The sequence below is a fragment of the Trachurus trachurus genome, assembly GCF_905171665.1.
Source record: "Trachurus trachurus genome assembly, chromosome: 10".
NCBI classification, from domain to species: domain Eukaryota; kingdom Metazoa; phylum Chordata; class Actinopteri; order Carangiformes; family Carangidae; genus Trachurus; species Trachurus trachurus.
Window position 1 is genome coordinate 27,231,213 of NC_139894.1, and position 19,147 is coordinate 27,250,359.

Consider the following 19,147-nt stretch of genomic DNA (forward strand, 5'->3'; position numbering starts at 1 on the left):
TTACTTTTTTCTTCAAGTGTTTGTTCTGAATTTGAAAACAACCTTTGTTCTAGTCTGGTTTATCTGTTGTATCTGTCTTCAGTGAACATGCTGTGTCATCTCACACTGTTGGACCGTTCAATTAAAAGGGACTTCCTGGCTCTGAGTGGAACAGGGAACGTTTCAGTTGGTCGTGGACAAACTGAGCAGTTTACTGGATGTTTCAATATCAATAAAACCTGTTCCCAGCTCTGAGAGCTTCACTGGTTTCTATCTAATGAGTTAGATATTGTTGATGAAGGAACAGACAAGTTAGTTAAAACGATTTCTGTCTGACTGCATCGCAATACACCATTTTTTCTAACTACTCAATTCCTCTTAACCAAGTTTCTACCACACAGTTAACCTCAAACGACAAAACAGAAAATACCAATAATCAGATCATCTGAATCAGTTCATTGTTACATATCTTTATTTTCACATTTTTTTTAACTTACCTAACGAGTTGACACAAAACATCTTACAAACACTTAGACAAGTAAAAAACATCTAGAAGCTATAATGTTAAATTTGAAGGATCTTGTTCGATGTGCAAGAAATTTTTCATGGTTGACTTTCTGCTTCACACCACACTATAAACACCTCAGTGACATCTGCTGATGTCGCAGGTTTATTACTCTGGAAGATGCCACACTCCCATACACATTCCTGGCTTTTCTCCATCCATCTGGCTGTTTGTGCTCCACATGATCAGCCAAGGAGACGACGAGGTAAATGGAAACTCATGTCTCTTTCAAGGAGCCAAACAGGGAGAAGCAGGGTAGGAGTTATGTCTGTCTCACTATAAAATGTTTGACCGTGACAGTCATTCAAGTCCTTATTCTATCTGTGTACAAATGACCTGAAGAAACAGGAGTGTGATGCCCTGCTGCTCTCACTCCATGGAGAGCTGCACGCTGTCTGTCTGGCCTTGTTGCTGCTGGTGGTCAAACTTTCTGGCTAAAAGACAAAAGAGAAGAAACAAACGGTTTAATTATCCACACAGGCGCCTGTTCAGTGTGATCAAGACCTTTTTCATTAAGCCAGTAAAGTAAAACACTTATCAGTCATGAGCTGGAAATAGTCGTGGCATTTCTCTGTGTAAAAACACACCTTTTAAGACACTAATATGATCTGGGTGTATCTGTGCTGCTGGTTGTGTGCATGTATTGTGCCTTTACTGTTATTTGATGCTGCTGTAAAGCACCTTGTACCTGTATTTTTAAAGGGTGTTAAGAAATAAAGTTTTATTATCATTATTATGATCACAGTGGTGGAAAAAGTAAAAAGTGTATACTGTTAGGGTTAATAAGGAGATGTGAAGCTGGACAGTACATCATGCCTCTGCTTAGTGCTGACACTCACTCACCCAGAGAGTACATCTCCAGCTGCTGCCGCAGACGCACCTTCTGCAGGCTGTCGTAGAAGTTGGGCTCCGGGCTGCTGCCCGCGGTGGGAGGCAGAGTGAAGATGCGCATGATCTTCCTCTTGTTCCTGAATTATATGTGAATGAAGATAACAGATTAATAAGATTTCGGAGGATGAAGAGAATAGAAGAGTACGTCTCCAGTCTTTTAAATCATTTTTTTTATTTGTCAACCGAATATAATTGAATATCCGGTTTTAATATTGAGTTATGGAAGATTTAACTAATGCAGAAATTGACCATAGACACTAAAGATGGTTGTTTCCATTATCATCCGTATGTGGCCTACTACGCACCTGTCTGCAACCGAGGAAACAATAAAATGAACATTTATTCAACGCAGTTTGGCGTGAAGGTTCAATATTTAGAGTAAAAGCGTAGGGAGAGCTCAGCACTGTGTGGTATCTCCAGTCTGAGGCTGAAGGTTTGACCTGGCTGTAACTGTTACTTACTTCCTGGCGTACATGAGCAGACCGAAGCTGACCAGGATCACCAGCAGGTAGACGTTGGTGGCCTCGTTCCAGGCCTCGTGCACAGAGTAGTCTATGGACTCGGGCTCGTTGTTGCCCAAAACCCCGTGAGCTCCCATGGCAACACGGTCAGCACGACAGTCTGCCGGGGAATATGTGACAACGACAGACAGGTAACGGCGTTGAACTAGCTGCTGGCTGCTGCAGTTTCCTCTGAGCTAGCCGTGCATTGTAAACACTGTGACGTCACTTCCGCCTCCTCCTTCGAACCGGAAGTTCGCACGCTGCTGCGGGGCTCGTGCATGGATGTGGGCTCGTGGCTGCCGCCTACAGTTCACAACCTGAACCACGCCATCCTCCTCACGGGTTAGTGCTTGTCTTGTCGCCCCAGCAAATATCCAGCTGTCAGATAGATCTCTGAACCACGCAGTAGGATGTTTCAGTGCGCTAAGTCGCTGTTAGCTGTTTAATATTGATACTGTAATAGTGTGAAGTTGATGTGCAATAAATACCCTGTGCAGAAGGATTCAAGAAATGTGTTTTAGTAAAAACACATTTGTGTGGTGTCTCTTGCTGTCAGTTCCAGGCAGCTATGTTCCAACGAGATTTATATGAAACTATGAATGTGTAAAATCTGATGGTAAAAATGTGTTGACTCAAGGTGTCTGGTGAGAAATAATGTATAATAAATAATTTAAATAATATCAATGTCCTCAAAGAAAACGTTTAGTTGACAATAAAGCTTTTTTAACACCATGTTTAATCAGTTCAATATCATTCATTGTCAGCAATTACATGGTACCTTATTTACACAAATAACTTTGTTGCATCACACTGGGGCTTGTTTTGAAATTTTTCTTTCAAAATTATCTTACTTTTCAAAATAGAGTTTTACTAATTCAATACTACAGAATACATAAAGCTGCTTTTAACATAATTGCTGAAGTTAATGACTTTATACACAAGACAGAGACAAGAGCCGAAGCTCAGGATACATTAGAAAGTATCAGAAAGGAGACGACGAGCTCTCAGGCCCATAACTGCAGTGGTTCATAATGTCACACCCGACAAGCTGCAGGAAAAGTGTTTCCTACAAGACAGACAGGTTGAAAAAAAAAGACAGAGAGAGAGACAAACCTCAGGTGGCTACTATTACCAAATATGAAAATGGGGACTCTCAACATCGAGGTAATGGATAGATGTTGGATACACATGTTCAAGAAACCAGGTCAAGTTGAGCAGCAAAACCAAAGCAGTCATACAGTACATGGACAGATACTGATCTGTAAAAAAAAAACTGTAAAATGCTTGAAACTTGTGATGATAAATGTGTAGGTAAATGATCAGGAATCTGTCTCTGGCAGAAACACAGAAGGAGTGCTTGTAGAAAATAACAACAACAACAAAAAAAGTTCAAAAGACGTCTGAGACAAAGTCCAAACTAAATACAGTAAGTGACAAAACACAACTAAATGCATAAAATAAGACTGAAAAGGTTTGCAAAGAACCTGTGGCAATTTACAGCTTTGAAGCTATGAGAACAAATGAGCTCACTACTTTGTCGTCGGATAGAAACACACACAAAGAGGGAAAAAAAACAAACTTGAAATCAAACCTTTATCACAAGGGAAAACCTGAAAGCAAGCAGTAAATATGTTGTTATTTATCATTTATTTACAATACAGGTAAGCTATTTTTAACAAGTGTATGCAAATAACGATGCAAGTTGTTAGTTAGTGGGCCACACAGGGATTCGGTGTGGGTGACAATTTAACATGCAGTGTTTCAGTGCTCCCTCTAAGCCTTGAGAGTGAAATGGAGCCACAACACTCAGCAGAGAGAAAGACAGGCCAGATCACTTCTGTTTCCTCCGAACCTCTGGTGTACTGGTCAGATCTGAAGGATTGGTTTGAGGACCACTATTTACTTCCACTTACTTTGACGATACTCAACGCCCATGTGATGCGGACTGTGTTCACGCATACCTTTGTCGCTGTATCTGAACCTGCAGCAGATTAAACTGGAGCCACAGACGAACAGAGTTTGGCCAGTGCAGCTACAGCCCTGTAGAGTCTGAGCGTTTGTAGGCAGATAGGGGGAAAAATACCACCGCACTGGTTGAAATACAACTTGCACATAGTTTGTCCTGTAATGTTATGAAAAGAGTAAACTTGCTGCCGCTACCTGGTTATTGTAGCATCTGCATCATATGGCCAAACTCTGATCCTCCTGCCTGGTCTACCCTTCTGCCAGTGGTGGCTGTATTAGTAGCAGTGGATATACGCCGTTTCAGCACCTAAAGCTATCCTCTTCTTAATTTATTAAGCTGAAATAACTGTAATCTGTAGTGTATATTCATGTGCATCTGTGAGCAGCATTAGCACAGGCTGTAAGCAGGCTAGACTGGGATCAGTATCTAATCAAAGAATCATCTGTACTTTACCATTATTACTGTAGCTAGCTTAGAAGTGAGTGCAGCAACAAGCAGTTTAACACTAGTATAAGCAAGCGATATGTCAAGCTACGCTAGAAGCTACTAAAAGCTACTACTCCCTACGTTACTTTTACAAAACGCATTATGAGCATGTTAGCTAATGCGAGCAGCGATCTGGATTAGCAGTGTCTAAGCTCTATGGTGGTGGCCGGGTGGTGAGAGAGCAGGCATAGAGGGAGCACTGATTGATTCACTGGTGTCACATCAGTATGTCCAGGTCGTCGCCATGGTCGTCCTCCTCTGTCACCCGTAGCGACAGCACCTCCTCGTTCAGAAACAGTCCGCTCAGGCGCTCTTTGCGGGCCTGCCGCTGCTCTTTCAGCTGCCGCTTCCGCAGGGCTTTCTGCTGGAGCTTACGCTGCTTTGAGCGTTTCTGGAATGACAGTGAGCGAGGGGAGAGAGGGCAGTGATGAGACCCACACAAAGATGAAGGTGTGGAGACAATCAGCTACTCTCACATGCTCAGGTAAAAGGATCGGCTGTAAAATAAGTGCACTTGTATTCAAGTCATACTAAACAAAACTGTAGTTTAGAGGTACTGGTACATTAACTACAATAAAAATTACATTAATGTGGCAGAGTGGGTCCAGAGGCAACTCTGCAGGATTTGTAGCTTAACTATGCCACATTTTCTTATTTTAATTAAACAGCTTTAATTGTAATTGTGATGGTTTAATACACGATATGTAACTTGTTAGGAGGGTGAATGGAGGCTCTCTGCGTCTCTTGGCTGAAAAGCCCAGCTGTTGTGTCTGAGCACCGCAACACAAACGCGCCCCGTAACCTGTAATCTCTTCTTTATGACAAGAGACTACACAAATATATACATATATATATATATATATATATATATATATACATATATATATATATATATATATATATATATACATATATACACACACACACACACACACAGGTCGTAACATCGTATATGATATATAACATTATCTACAGCTCTATTGATTGATTTCTCGCCAGCATCATAGAAAACAAATGCACATAGCCAGGAGGAGGGTTAGCAAAACAGCAGAAAAGTGAACGGACTTGCATAGTTCCCCTTTAAAATTGAAAAGTGAACTCTTTCGCCGTGGGATATGTGATGTTTATGTTGTGCATGTTATGTGGAGCATGATAAAAACATCTGTCCGTCTCATACAGAGGTTTCTTACTTTAGAGTCTCGTATACGTTCTGCAGCACTGGAGAGGTTGCCATCGCTATGAGCTCTGCTGATGTTGGCAACGCTGCTTCCACTACAGGCTGATGCTGTACCACCTGGAACACGAGGAAACATAAACAGCATTACAACCACACACCAGACCTTAACTCTGATCTGAAATGCCCCATTACTGCAGGCAGCTCCGTGTTAACTGCTGGCCCACCTGGTGCCGTCTCACCTGCTACAGAGTTGGAGGCTGTGGAGCCGGTGGAGGAGCTGGTAGAGCTGACCATGCTGGCGTTACTGCTGCTGGCTCCGCTGACACCACCAGTGCTGGCGCTGCTGTGGCTGCTCCTCTTCCAGCCCTCTCTGGTGCTGCTGGCCCGCTGCCTGGGGCTGTGCTCTCTGATGTAGTTACGCACCTGATGACAACACACATGAATCAACATTTTCACGTGCACAGTAACACCATTTGTTTTTCTATCCTGCTCGAGAGTATGTATCCTCTCAAATCTGTTTAGCAGCCAAAGTGAACATATTATATGGACAAGCAAGTCCTAGTAATTTAGTGGACTGGCTGATAATACAGGTGCATCTCAATAAATTATATATCACGGAAAAGTCAATTTCCAGTAGTTCAAGTCAAACAGCCTCAACCAAGTATTGAGTGCATATAGACGGACATACCGGTACTTTTCAGAAGGCCAACATTTCCATATTAAAAACTCTTTTTTTAATTGGTATTTTGTAATATTCTAATTTTTTGAGATACTGGATTTTAGGTCTTCATTAAATGTAAGTCATAATCATTACAATTAAAAGAAATGAAATAAATAAACACATGAAATGTTTCATTCTGTGTGTAATGGATCTATACAATGTACTAGTTTCACTTTTTTAACTGAATTAAACATTTCCATGATATTCTAATTTATTGAGAATAAACCTGTATAATTACATGTCTGTTTTGTGTAGAACTTGTACTATCATCTCATTTTGGTGATCTGATCACAAGTGGACTGCTCTTTCTTCAGGTGTGCCCAACATACACTGAGGATGCGATTTCAGATCCCAGAGACTGGTCTGGGCACGAGTGGCTGAATTATTTTAGGAGTGTGAATGAAAATGTGTCCTGGGCCACATAAAAGAACCATCTATTCAAGTGACATCTGATTGGCTCAGCCAGTTTCATAATCAACTGAAAAACATTTCACCATTTTAAATGTCTAAAATCTTATTCCAATGTTGAGCTGTGTGCAGTGCACTGATTTTCTCAGCCTCTCCTTGTCCCACTCCGCTTCTCACTCAAACACTTTGACAACAGACTCGTCTGTCACAGTCACACAGACTTAAGAACAACACTTGTCTATTTGCATATAGCACGGTGAAGTGGGACAAAAGGTTACCAGAGACGTGTGTGGAGATAGCAGGCGTGAACTGACATGCTGTCCGCTTTGTGATCACATCACCCATGATGCATGTCAATGCCAGGTCTGGCTGAAATGCAGTCAGGTTTATTACTCAATAGAAGTGTGAAAGTGGTACCAAATATCTTCTAAAATCCAAAAGACTCTACTGTTAATGGAAATCTGCTGAAACCACACAGCAGAAGCAGAAACACTTTCAGATCTCTACAGACGGTAGCAAATAAGCAACCATTTAAAACAGTTTTTGTCGGTGTACTGGCGTAGTCAACATGTATTGTAAGTGAGTAAGCAGAATAACCACTCACCTGTTTGAGTTTCTCATCAGTGAGACAGTTGAGCTCAATGATGAACTCGCTGTCTGTGGGAGAGATCTGAGCGCACGGGTCGATGATCTTGATGATGTCCAGCTGCTCTCTCAGGCCCATCTCCGTGCTCACCTTCCGACTCAGGTATTCAATGTACTCCACCTGAAGAGGACACGCACAAACAAATTAACACCTCGCGTCTTGCATAAAGGTCCCTGCAGTAGCACAGACGGACGTGTGAGCTTTGCTTACTTGTTCGTCGTTGGTCATGGCACTCCAAGGTAGTTCGTCCAGGTTACGGTGAGGGTGGGGTTTGGGCTTCCTCTTGGAAAACAAACAGGGCGAGCTTGGCACGCTCGGGATGATGTCAGAGAGGACATCGCTGCCACTGGCAATGTCACTTCCTGGCAACTGGGAGGACAGCAGAAAGACAGATCAGCAATGACATGTGCAGACGACGACAACAACAAAAGGGAGGCAGACTGTGGAAAGCTCACAGTTTCACAACTTTGATGTTACTTACTTTTATACCCACATCCAAACAAACAATGCACTTATAATGGTAAAGTATACTGTGCACATTAAATATGATTTCCAACAGAGCAGCTGAGAACCGACCTGCCATTCAAACTCGCTGTCAGACCAGTCCCAATAGGTGCTGATGGAGGAGGAGACGTCGCTGCAGACGCTGCCCTCTGGAAACAAGTCCAGTGACGTTAGCTCCTGGTCGTCGAGGAGGGAGTAACAGTCGTCCTGATCCCCCACAGACACCGAGGAGAAGAGTTCCTCGCTGCACTCCGAGCTGGCAACGCTGGTCCCACAGGAAGTGAGGTTCCACCTGGGATTTCAGAGTAAATGATATATTGATTATTTCTGTTCGTTGTTAAATAAAGGTAGCGCAAACAAGATAAGAATTTACATTTCAACAACGCATTTAAAAACAACCAAATCAGTTTGAAACACATCCTACATTTTAAGTTATTTTTGCTAATATAGATGCAGGAGTCATTTGGTGCAATGCGTGAAAGCACTGAAGAGATAGAAATACGTTCAAAACAAATGGAGAACACATTGCTTTTTCACATTTCCTAAAGACAGTCATTACGGGGACGTGTGACATTATAATTATTATGCAAAGTTTCAGGCTATAATCTGCAACAGTTCTACAAACTGCTGGAGGTATGGTGCAGTTGCCCGTTAATCTGGAAGCCTGTGCTTTCATTTATTTTATTTTATTTGATCAGTAACTGCAAGTGTGTGGTTTTGGAAATGCAACAACACAACCATGCTGTGAAATGCATCAATACTGGTTTGCCGTGTCGGCTGTAAACAAACTTTACTGACAGTGGCAACACAGGAAACTTGCAATTTAACTCAATTGACATTCCTCTATGGTAGAGTAGCAGCTGCAGTAGCACATAGTGAAGCAGTTGGTGGTCCAGCTTTTGTGCTAAGGGACATTTTATGTTCAATGTGTTATCTAACATCATGTCTTACAAACATCCTTTCATAATATCATCTCAAAGTCAGTTTACCTCAGACGAAGGTGACGCATATGCCTGAGCAGACAAATACACACACACACTCTACTTGCCTGTTACTGTGGAAGCGGTGTAGAGGATCTGTTCTGTGACATGATGAGAGCTGACATCCAAAGTCACTGACGTCCAGAGTTCCCACATCACTGAGGTTGGCTCTTTGAGAGAGGAGAGGGAACGGCTCCTCAGGGGCCAAAAACTTCTCGTACAGAGATTCAGACATGGCTATATGTACCTGTCACAGAGACAAAGGCAAACATCAAACACAAATGATAGGGAATCTTTCTGCACAGCTACAGCCTCAGTGATTAACACATAGTTGAATAAATACACATTTGTCCCTCTCAGCAAAAAACATAACATAAAACAATAGTTTTGTGCACATCACCTGAGGTTTAGTTTGTAGTTTGCATCTTCTATGCTTAGTAATCAGACCCAACAAAAAGATTTCTGTTTTGTTTGAATAGGAAGTATTGTAACGGGTTATAGGTAAAATACATTTCCTGTAAATAAAATGTCAAAAGACTAGGGCAACAAACTGGTAATGCTTGATATATTTTTTGATACATATTATATATTATTGATATACATATACTTATTCTAAGATTAAACAGCAGGAAAATAGGGACTGATACGCACATCTAGTGTTTAACCTTGTGTTTTGTGGGGTGGGAGTGAATAATCCTCAGTTAATTAGGTTTTGGACAGGCTCCACATTCAGAGATCCAAACATACTGCTTTGAACAATTTGTTAGCAAAGTAAGCAAACTCTAGCAGTGATCCATATCAATGAAACACATTGAGGATTAAAGTAAGACCCTCTTAATTTACTTCCTGTCCATATCAGATCAGATTTTAAGGTGCTTTTGATGACACTTGCTCCTTTTTACCTGGTTGATCTGCTTAAACCTCACACTCCATCTTATGCTCTTTGCCCTTTTTTTTAAGGATTTCGGGACTCTTGCCTGTTCCTAAACTTAAAAAGGCATCAGCTGACTGCACTGGGCCCTTTCCTATTGGGCTCCTTTGCTGACATTAGAACAGCCGACTCCATTCAGGCCTACAAATCCAAGCTTTTAATGCCCTAACCTTTAAACGGCCTCTATTCTCTACAACTCAGGCTACCTGTTATAATTCTACTTTTAGCAAGTGGGCCTCAGTCTCAATTAAACAGTTCTCATAAATTGCTGCTCCCTTACTCTGTTATTTAGTCCCATCTCCAGAGCTGCTGAGACTGAATCTGCAACTGTGAACCACCTTCTGCTGCATGATCCTGTCTACTGCCGGCTGCAAAATTATACTGAAAATTATACTGAAATTATCATTTGTGTTTTTAGATTTTGTCAGTACTTATAGTTCCTCTCTCACCCTATCTATCTAGTCCTATCTCTTCCCCTCCTACCCAACAGGTCGAGGCAGATGGACACTGACTTGACTATAACTTTCTGCTGGTGGGAGTTTTTCACTGTCTCACTGTTATCAATGACAGGTGGGAGACAGATACTAGAAAAGCGTCTCCCACCAACGCTTTCTTCTTATCCAGATATCACTAAAAGATAAACTTCATACTCTTACACCGATAAAAAAAATAAATAAGTTGCTCTGCTTTGAAACAATATATCCCTGGGCACCGATTATGTTGAAAAACTGCTGACATTAATGTTATTTGTTGTCTACTGTTTAATGACATTCAACTGCCACAGTTGTTTGTTTTTACAAACAACAGAACCAAATGTTACACAACATACGGTATGTATAGTAGTACGAAGGAAGAACTGAAATTTCATAATAATAAAACATACTAGCTATTCTCCGTATGAGTTTGAGGAGACTTCACATGAAACGTTGCCGTGTTTATTTAAGGCGAGCAGTTAACGTTAGCATGCGAAAACACAACACGAGCTAACGTCGGTAGCTGGTTGCTAATGCTCCCAATGTCCACGTAGCGTTTACCAAGCTCATAAAACGACGCCTACGTGACCTTTTCCACACATTAACAAATGCGAACGTTTTGAAACCGCGGCGAAGATGTAATTGAGAAGTTGTATCCCATAAAACACCGACCTTTTATCGTTCAAAGTGTGACCATTTCTTCCACCTCCATTTGCGGGTCCTTTCTTTTCTATCGATGATGATCCCAGTTGTCATCGCGAGATTTCCGGGAGCTAAGCGAACGTCATGTGACCTGAACGCGGAAGCTGTCACATAAACAGAGAGTTAGCGTCGAGGCTATCACGAACTCCTGATATTTATTTGGTTAATACTTATCTATTGTCAGTGCGTATTGTATATAAGTGCGTGGTTAGCCATGGCTTCGAGTCATACGAAGGACTCGAGCTTTTTAGGCAGCAGGATACCACCAGAGATTGAGTCGATGTCGAAAAACCTCAAGGATGTGGACCAAGACCTGTTCAGAAAAATCCTGAAAGGTAACTACTATTCCACCGCGAAATGATATAGATGCTAATATATAGAAATTTATAGTGAAACGATTTATTTCTAATTGAAAGAATCCTTCCTGTCAGGTTTTGGTAAATAGATAGAATAGTGAGACAATAGACAGCTAAGTGAACTAGCAGATAAAAACAAATGAGATGAATGTGTCTGTGAACAATGCTGCTCTCTCTCTCCAGCTGTGGTCAGTGCTCTGGAGGGGAAAGACTGCAGGGAGGTGATGAAGGCGATAGCGGAGAGCAGCACCATCCCACAGGAGAGACTCAGTCACATCATAGCTGGGATGTACAGGGTGCTGTCTGAGGCCATCCGCATCCCCACAGCCTCACTCAAACAGGAGGTAAGCTGCTGCTCATCATCACATGCTGCAACACAATGACTAAAAAAATGTCACAGATTATACACGCCTTATCTTCTCAGCTTTTTCCTGTGCTTCTCTTGCTAATATCAGATATTGCTGTTGTCCTAATATTACACTATATACGACTTAGAAGGTTTTGAGTATGTGCCGGGCGTATTCATGAGGGAAAACTGATAAAGTTAAGTGTACTGAAACACATAATAATGCTTTTTTTTCCTTTTTTTCTTAAAAAAAAAAAAAAGGGTGGCACCGTTGACACCATGGCTTACCTACCTACCTAGACAGATTTAACATTATTTAATGTTAATGATGACAGCACCTCAGCATTACCTACAATGGCAAGCGCATAGTTGTCACATAAACAGAGAGTTAAGCTGTTAAAATGCTTACTGTGCTTCAATATGCAGTAACTATCTGCATTATTGTGTGGTGAAATCCATGGTTTTGGGTCACAATTTTAGGTTGTAATCAGAATTTAATTTTTTAATACTCCAGAAATATCATATCAAGTTAGATAGACAGCACAACAATCCACCTTGTACAGTTAAAAAAAAAAAATCAGTTATTGTCAAGGACATGTTGATTTGTAGTCATGTCCTGTACCGGAGGCATTAAGCTCATCACTGTGAGCCTCAGTTAAAGATAGGTGAGATGTTGATTAGCAAGAAGCAGGCTTTTCATTTATTAAATTCTATATGTTTGTCCCTATTTAGGCCTTCAAAGAAGACCTCAGAGAGTTAAGGTAAGGCCCACCTTCTTTTTATTTTGCCACATGTTCCATATTTTTGATTCATCCCCCATCCTGCTTAACAAATGCTGAATTTGTTCTCTGTCTCTGTCATTTAGGATACCTGAAGACTTTATCACAGATTTCGCTAGTGTGGTTTTTGGGAATCGGTACGTTGAATTTACACACTTTTACACATTTATATTATATTAAATGGCCCTTTATTAGGGTACAGAGTTCTCTTCACTATGAATAAATACAGGCCCTTCACATTTTTCACTGTAACCTGTACTTGTATCATTGTTGTCATTGGTTATCACCAACACAGAACCTGAACAACGTCTGCCACAGGACATTGACGTCAGAGACGTGTCCATGAATATTTCAACAGCACTGCTGCTATGGCATTCGGATGCCGTTCATGTATTATAATTCCCACCTCTCTCTGTATTTTTAGCCGTGCAGCTCTAGAGACAGCGACCTCCCAGAGTGATCCACACCTGCCCACAATAGAAGACTTTAAATGGAGAGTGGATGTTGCCATTTCTACGAGGTAATACACTGAGGCAGAGAAGAGACACTGTAGCTATTTGTCATAGCCATAGCTGCACAATATTAAAGGAAATAGTGTTCAAATTATTACTGATTAACATAACTACGGTATGTATTTTTTCAGCCATGACCAGTTCATTGAGTTGTTCTGTTTTTTTTTTTGTTTTGTTTGGTATTATGATATTTCTGAGATGTTTTAAGTCTCCACTCCAGATATAATATGACTTTGTGCTTGGCCTCAGTATGATGAAGTCCATGTGTCTCTGTGCCTCCTCTGTCCCCAGTTCTTTAGCCAGGGCGCTGCAGCCATCTGTGCTGATGCAGATTAAACTATCAGATGGGAGTTTTCATCGCTTTGAGGTACAGAAACAATTGCTCTCTTTCATTCTATATATATTGTCAATTTGTCTTCCCAGTTCACACATACCAAGTCTAGTCCCTCAACATTGACAAAACACTTCAGGCATGTAAATTGTTTACACTTAACTCTTGAATGGGACAGTTGAAATTAGCCTTATAAAGGCTTCAGTTTGTATTGGGATTAGTTTTTCAGAAACCCGTAGATATCCTACAGTTGGCCATTTCATCCCTATCACTGGTTGTTCTGCACTGTAGTGTAGTCCATGCTTTTCTTCAGCCCGAGGCTAGAGAGAAGTTGGTTATGAGCCAGTGGGCCAATGTAGGTCTGTTTCAGTTGTTATATAATAGGATCACAGTGGAATAATTAAGTAACCTTTTATTAACCACAGACTGACCTAGAACCTCCTCATGACCGAGTGTTTCTGATTCATTTGAACAATATTATGTCTTTGTTCCTACAGTTTCCTCATGTCTCTATAAGAGCATACATACGATATAACTGTCCTGTCTCTGGCCAAAGAGTTACATACTTCATCTATCTCAGTGTCTTTGAATTAGATCCACTTTGAGGTTTTTCAACCTCAGTTCTTCTGTGTATTCATACCAACATATTCATTCACAAAGACTCAATCAACAGTCACAATGTAGCAAAAAAGTATTGAAATGTGGCTTTAAATTTCTCTGGAATTGTACTTTTCAGTTGTCTTGTCAATATCAAAAGCATGACCAAAAAACAACTATTATCATCTTGATTTAACATTATAACTTGTTCTGTTCAATGTATTGTGTCATTGAGTGCTAGAAAGGCACCTATATATAAAATGTGTTATTACAATTATTATTACTATTTTTTATAACTACCTATACACTAATAAGAAATGATTGCAATAAGTTATAGATCAGTAAATAATTAGGCACGATGAGAAAGTCAACAGTAACATAATAATGTTTTTCAAGTATGTAGTACATTATTGACTCAATAGGGGGCGCCATACACCTGTATACATTGTACCTGATCCATAACTGCAAAATAGAAGATGGATTTAGAGACCTCAGATATGGCTGCTCTCAGTGGGCCACTAACATTGACAGAAACAGGAGGGAGGACTTGTGCCTTTGCTGCTGTGGTTGCACCTAGTGCAGTGGTTATGTAATCAGATTACAGCAGAATTAGGAGCTTAGCAGCAACAGCATCCGATGTGCAGATACTATTGATGGACCTTATCTTTACCTGATAGGCAATTCTCAGGATCTCTTCCGGAGTTCGATTAACTGTGATCATAGGAAAACAAATGGACACAGGGGACGGCTGTGTCTGATTTAGGGCCTCTCGCTGGATCAGCAGATGTTTCTTTATTAATAACAGAACACATGCTGACTCACACAAAGGAATATGAATTAAAGTAGCTATTATTGCTTTGGTAGAACACCACCCTCACTCTGTAGACAGGTCAGAGGTCGACTCTGCCATGAATTACTTGCTTCTCTGACTTTCTAGAACTACAGACATCTCAGAAATGGCTCTCCTCCCAGATTGAGTTATGTAACATTATGCTACTGGTATATCATTATTTTAGCTTCACTTTGGCTGTGTAGCTAGGCAAGGCAAGGCATCTTTATTTATATAGCGCATTTCATACCAAGGCAACTCAATGTGCTTTACATAAAGACAAAACATTTTTTTTTTTTTTTAAAGAACAGCATAGACACAGTTAAAAGCAGGAGCTGTTTGTGTTTTCCTGCCAATGAATCGCTGCTGTTGTTTTCCTGTTCAGGTGCCGGTGTCTAAGTTCCAGGAGCTCCGTTATAACGTGGCTTTGATTCTCAAAGAGATGAATGATCTGGAGAAGAGGAGCATCCTCAAGATCCAGGATTGATGCACCATGTAGAGACATTAGTGAATTAAACTGAACAGTCTTTTCTACTTGGCTTTTACTTTGTCAGATTCAGTGGCAACCTGTGGATTTACTGCACACAGGACAACATTCATTTAAGTAATTTAAAGTATATTATAAATTATAATGATGATATTGATTTGTCTGTCATGATGGTGCGCTTTAAGGGTGTTGGCATCCAACACGGTGCGAAACGATTAGAGCAGTGACGACAGGACAGTCAGCGGGTCCTGTGTGTCAGCCTGTATTTAAAAACAAATCAATAAAAGCAGACTGCATCACTTATTATGCTTTGTTGTTAACAGTATACAGTATAAAACGGCACTATTCAATGTAATGGTCAGTGTAACTGAGACAGTCACGAAGCCCAACTGTGCCAAAATACAAATGCAGCCAAATTAACTCTGTGGCCACTGTGTGATCTGCTCTGAACCTTTGGGTCACATGATCCTGAAACATGAGAAAGTGATGTGCACGGTTAAATATGTGATTTCTTTTTTTTTTTTTTACTACTCATGATTTTATACCTAACAGAACTAAAGCATTACAGCACTGACGTATAAAAAGTGAATTATCATGATATTCCTGTTATTTTGTATGTTTTCCATAACAACATTGAACATTTTTACCTCTAGAACAAAATCAATTCTCTAATAAAAATCTGTCTGTTATTGTATTTGCAAAGAACTGATTTGTCCATATGTCATTATTTTTGACACTTTTCACCACACCATCATTTCCATATATGAAAAAAACAAAATATCTGACACATTATCAATTCAAGTGGCAAACATCTGACTAATGATATTATAAAATTGTATCAAAAACTTTCTAAATAAATGGACAGACACAGAAAGGGAATGTCTCTAAAAAAAACTTTCAACACAGACGAAATAGCTGCTGCTGTGTTTGACCAAAAAAAAGCCTCCTGGAAAATAATACCTAGTACTGATGTGAAATAAATACAAAAACATCAGAAATATTATAAGTATAATTTATAATTTATATAATTTCAAAAAAAATCTCGAAGAAAAAAACCCAGTTCTTCATATTCTACTGAGCAAATTCTCCGTATATTTATTCTTGATAGATAAAGTGTATATCATTTCCAAACTTTATTGATCAATCTCTTCCAAGCACTGTGAAAATTAATCCACAATTAACCTTCATAGGAGGAATAAAAAAAAAAGAGGAATGTGTCTGAAAACAATTTTATGGGTAACAGTGTACATAATACTGCTGGGTCATGTTCACATAATGAATGTATAACCCAATTATCTAAAGATATATAATGATAAAATTTTTATAGTTTATAGCGTGTTTTACTGACACAAACAAACAGCATGAAACACAAGAAAAGCCATTCCAGTTATGACATGGTAGAAATGTCTATCTTTATGGTCATTTAAGTCTTGCATGACTCAGACTTTCACCAAATGTGACTGAGGACCTTTATAAATTATTATTTATGTAACCTTGATTCTTTCTTACCTCTGTAGCTGCTGTTTTTCCTAATTGAATGTCTAAAAATGTGAGATTGTAGAAAAATCGCAAGCAGCACGAACCCATTACCTGAATGTCTGTCTCCCCCTCTAGCCCAGAAAGACCATGTTTTATAATAGTCTGTGAGGTGATTTAGAGGATAACTGCAGCTAGTCCCAACCCAGTATTTAATGTCCAGACAGTCTGTGCTAAAGGAGCTGGCTAGACTGCTTCGCTGGCCTATTTAGGAACACAGACGACAAAATTCCAAGGTGAGGGGACAAGAGGATGTCTGTTTAATGGCCGCTCATGTGCGAGTGTTATGTGCATGTGTGTGTGTTACATTACTCTGCCCATGTTCTCATTTGCATATATGCCAGTCTGTCTGTTCTTCCATGTGTGTCAGTCCGTCTGTGTCTGCAGCGGTGTATATGTCAGTCAGCGTTTGTGTCTGTATGTCGGATTGAGTTCACAGGCGAGACCGGCCGACCTATATTACCAGCACCGCTTCTACTGACATGGACACACTGATCAACTGACTGGCTTATAATCCCCACACACACACACACACACACACACACACACACAGCAAAACCCCTTCAGCAAACAGTGCTTATTTTGAGACGGGAGGAAATACTACTGATAGGCTTCAGGTAATGCTAATAATACCATGTGGTCTGGTGCCACGGCAATCTGGAGGACAATTCATTAACCTCTGAAGTTAGCCATGACCTACCTCTAAATCTAACTATATAGGGAGTTTGTATAGGCACTCCAGAGACACACAGCACAACAGAGTCTCTTCAGTTCCAGTAATGTTGACTCAATACGTTGAGTCACTCTGTTACACAGTCCCACCTTCTTGATGTGTTAGGTTAGATGTTATATAGCTTGATTTTTGTCATTATGAAAACACTTTACGCAACGATGAGTGGCTCAACCTCGGAGTTCTGATGAGTGACTGTTTGCTATCACAGTTATCAAACCAGTAGTGTGTCACTGATAAAATGACCAGTGTTTATGCCTTTATGGCCCCTGGTCTGATGCCGACACAGTGATCTAACGGGTGGTGACATCTTCTTGGGTTGGGGGTAATGACTAATTGCCCTGTTTTCAGATGTAAAGTTTGTGTAAGAGAGCAACAGCTTTACCCATACACGTAATGTCATGTGCAGCATGTTCACGCATTTGAAGTGAAAACATACATTTCGTATCTGTTCTAATTCTACATGAAAACTTGTGGCAAAAATTTCAATTTGGAACAATTTCATATCGTCACACACTTGTCTGGAGTCTATGCTTATATGGTCTGTAGACTCTAGACATATAGATTTTACCACTCAAAATGTCCTGTGTATGTAGTTAATAAATATGTGTTATACATTTTGACATTTTTTGCTGATGTGGAAGACATGTATAAACATTAATGATTTACATTTTGTTTAAGAAATATGCATAAATTAAACACCTAGTATTCACATAGCCTATTTGAATGCAACATGTCAGAATTCATTATTATTTCCCACACATGCACATACATTTTATATCTACATTATGATCATAGACCTATATCTTTATGTATCATGTGGATATTACTGGTGATAATTGAATAATGATAGATCCTTGTGTGACATTTATGGCAACATCTTCCTTGATATGGGCCATATTATGTGTCATTAGTTACATTTCTGTATGGGTACCTGCACCTGGCTCTCTGACATGCCACAGATTGCTGTGCAGATAACAAGGCACAGTGAGTGAGTGAGTGAGTGATAGGATGTTGTTTTACCTCCCACTGTTGACAGCTGTGCACGCTCCAATTCTGTGCCAGCATGTCTTAGAGTGCAACGTGATAAACCAAGGACTCACCAAAATGCCCAAAATGCAAAATCATTCAGCCCCGAATAATTTAAAGAATGCAGCATGTCCTCAAACACAGAGAGGTTACCCAACAGGTAACTCAGAGGAGTGAACTGTAGTCATGTAATTGTCTTTTTTGTTGTTGTTGTGTAAGTAAATTAACTGAAACAGAAAGTGAGTCACACCCACAGATTAGTTATTATTATGCTATATATTTTTTAACACCTGCCCCAGTTTCACATCAGAACCAGAAACTTTTTTTTATCCTTAACTACATCACTTCAAGACTTCACAAAGACCCCACTGCTTCCACTGTTTGTGAAAAAATTAAAGACTTGAAAGTTTTTGAAAACTTTGAAGGGGCCAGCATTATGCTCAGATCAAAAATATTAATCTTAATGTTTTTATTCATGCTGCATCCATGCCCCTCTCTCTCTTGAATTCTGGTGAGCTTAATTCTCATTATATTCTATGATTAGCTAATCCACATATATGTTAAAATGTATGTTTCAATGTTATGTGGACAGACTGTGAAAACAAATTTCCCTGCAGGACAATAAAGAATGAATTTGAATCTGAATCTATTTCATTATGATTCTGAGTCCTTAAATGAGGAAA

General features: G+C 40.0%; 3 protein-coding genes across 4 annotated transcripts; 1 reads left to right on the top strand and 2 right to left on the bottom strand.

Moving 5' to 3' along the window:
• Positions 1-433: 433 nt before the first annotated feature.
• Positions 434-2,156, bottom strand: smim19 (small integral membrane protein 19). Of its 2 annotated transcripts, none has more exons than XM_083981059.1 (3): positions 1,897-2,156; positions 1,388-1,512; positions 434-978 (listed from the first exon to the last, which is right to left on the bottom strand). In XM_083981059.1, exons 1-3 carry the CDS (start codon positions 2,031-2,033, stop codon positions 914-916), a joined length of 327 nt encoding a protein of 108 aa, XP_083837185.1. In that variant the 5' UTR covers positions 2,034-2,156; the 3' UTR covers positions 434-913. The 2 variants fall into 2 exon arrangements, with proteins under 2 accessions (XP_083837185.1, XP_083837186.1); XM_083981060.1 differs by having other exon boundaries at positions 1,384-1,512.
• A 536-nt stretch (positions 2,157-2,692) lies between these two features.
• Positions 2,693-10,975, bottom strand: fam199x (family with sequence similarity 199, X-linked). Its single transcript, XM_083980450.1, has 8 exons — positions 10,903-10,975; positions 8,895-9,073; positions 7,919-8,138; positions 7,553-7,711; positions 7,301-7,462; positions 5,807-5,990; positions 5,581-5,684; positions 2,693-4,781 (listed from the first exon to the last, which is right to left on the bottom strand). The coding sequence occupies exons 2-8, from the start codon at positions 9,059-9,061 to the stop codon at positions 4,608-4,610; spliced, it is 1,170 nt and encodes a 389-aa protein (XP_083836576.1). The 5' UTR covers positions 9,062-9,073; positions 10,903-10,975; the 3' UTR covers positions 2,693-4,607.
• Positions 10,976-11,021: 46 nt separating this feature from the next.
• commd5 (COMM domain containing 5) lies at positions 11,022-15,846 on the top strand. The gene is made up of 7 exons (XM_083980881.1): positions 11,022-11,267; positions 11,472-11,632; positions 12,367-12,395; positions 12,500-12,550; positions 12,838-12,933; positions 13,217-13,292; positions 15,068-15,846. Exons 1-7 carry the CDS (start codon positions 11,147-11,149, stop codon positions 15,167-15,169), a joined length of 636 nt encoding a protein of 211 aa, XP_083837007.1. The 5' UTR covers positions 11,022-11,146; the 3' UTR covers positions 15,170-15,846.
• The last annotated feature ends 3,301 nt before the right edge of the window (positions 15,847-19,147 follow it).

Excerpts from the sequence above, each read along its gene's own strand:
- smim19 (XM_083981059.1), bottom strand. The coding sequence starts at position 2,033 with ATGGGAGCTCACGGGGTTTTGGGCAACAACGAGCCCGAGTCCATAGAC. Across the intron at positions 1,513-1,896 it reads CTGCTCATGTACGCCAGGAA|GAACAAGAGGAAGATCATGC; the intron begins GTAAGTAACAGT and ends CATATAATTCAG. Across the intron at positions 979-1,387 it reads GCTGGAGATGTACTCTCTGG|CCAGAAAGTTTGACCACCAG; the intron begins GTGAGTGAGTGT and ends TTTGTCTTTTAG.
- fam199x (XM_083980450.1), bottom strand. The coding sequence starts at position 9,061 with ATGTCTGAATCTCTGTACGAGAAGTTTTTGGCCCCTGAGGAGCCGTTC. Across the intron at positions 5,685-5,806 it reads AGCCTCCAACTCTGTAGCAG|GTGGTACAGCATCAGCCTGT; the intron begins GTGAGACGGCAC and ends CTCGTGTTCCAG. Across the intron at positions 4,782-5,580 it reads AACGTATACGAGACTCTAAA|AAACGCTCAAAGCAGCGTAA; the intron begins GTAAGAAACCTC and ends CTGTCATTCCAG.
- commd5 (XM_083980881.1), top strand. The coding sequence starts at position 11,147 with ATGGCTTCGAGTCATACGAAGGACTCGAGCTTTTTAGGCAGCAGGATA. Across the intron at positions 12,551-12,837 it reads AGTGTGGTTTTTGGGAATCG|CCGTGCAGCTCTAGAGACAG; the intron begins GTACGTTGAATT and ends CTGTATTTTTAG. Across the intron at positions 12,934-13,216 it reads GATGTTGCCATTTCTACGAG|TTCTTTAGCCAGGGCGCTGC; the intron begins GTAATACACTGA and ends CTCTGTCCCCAG.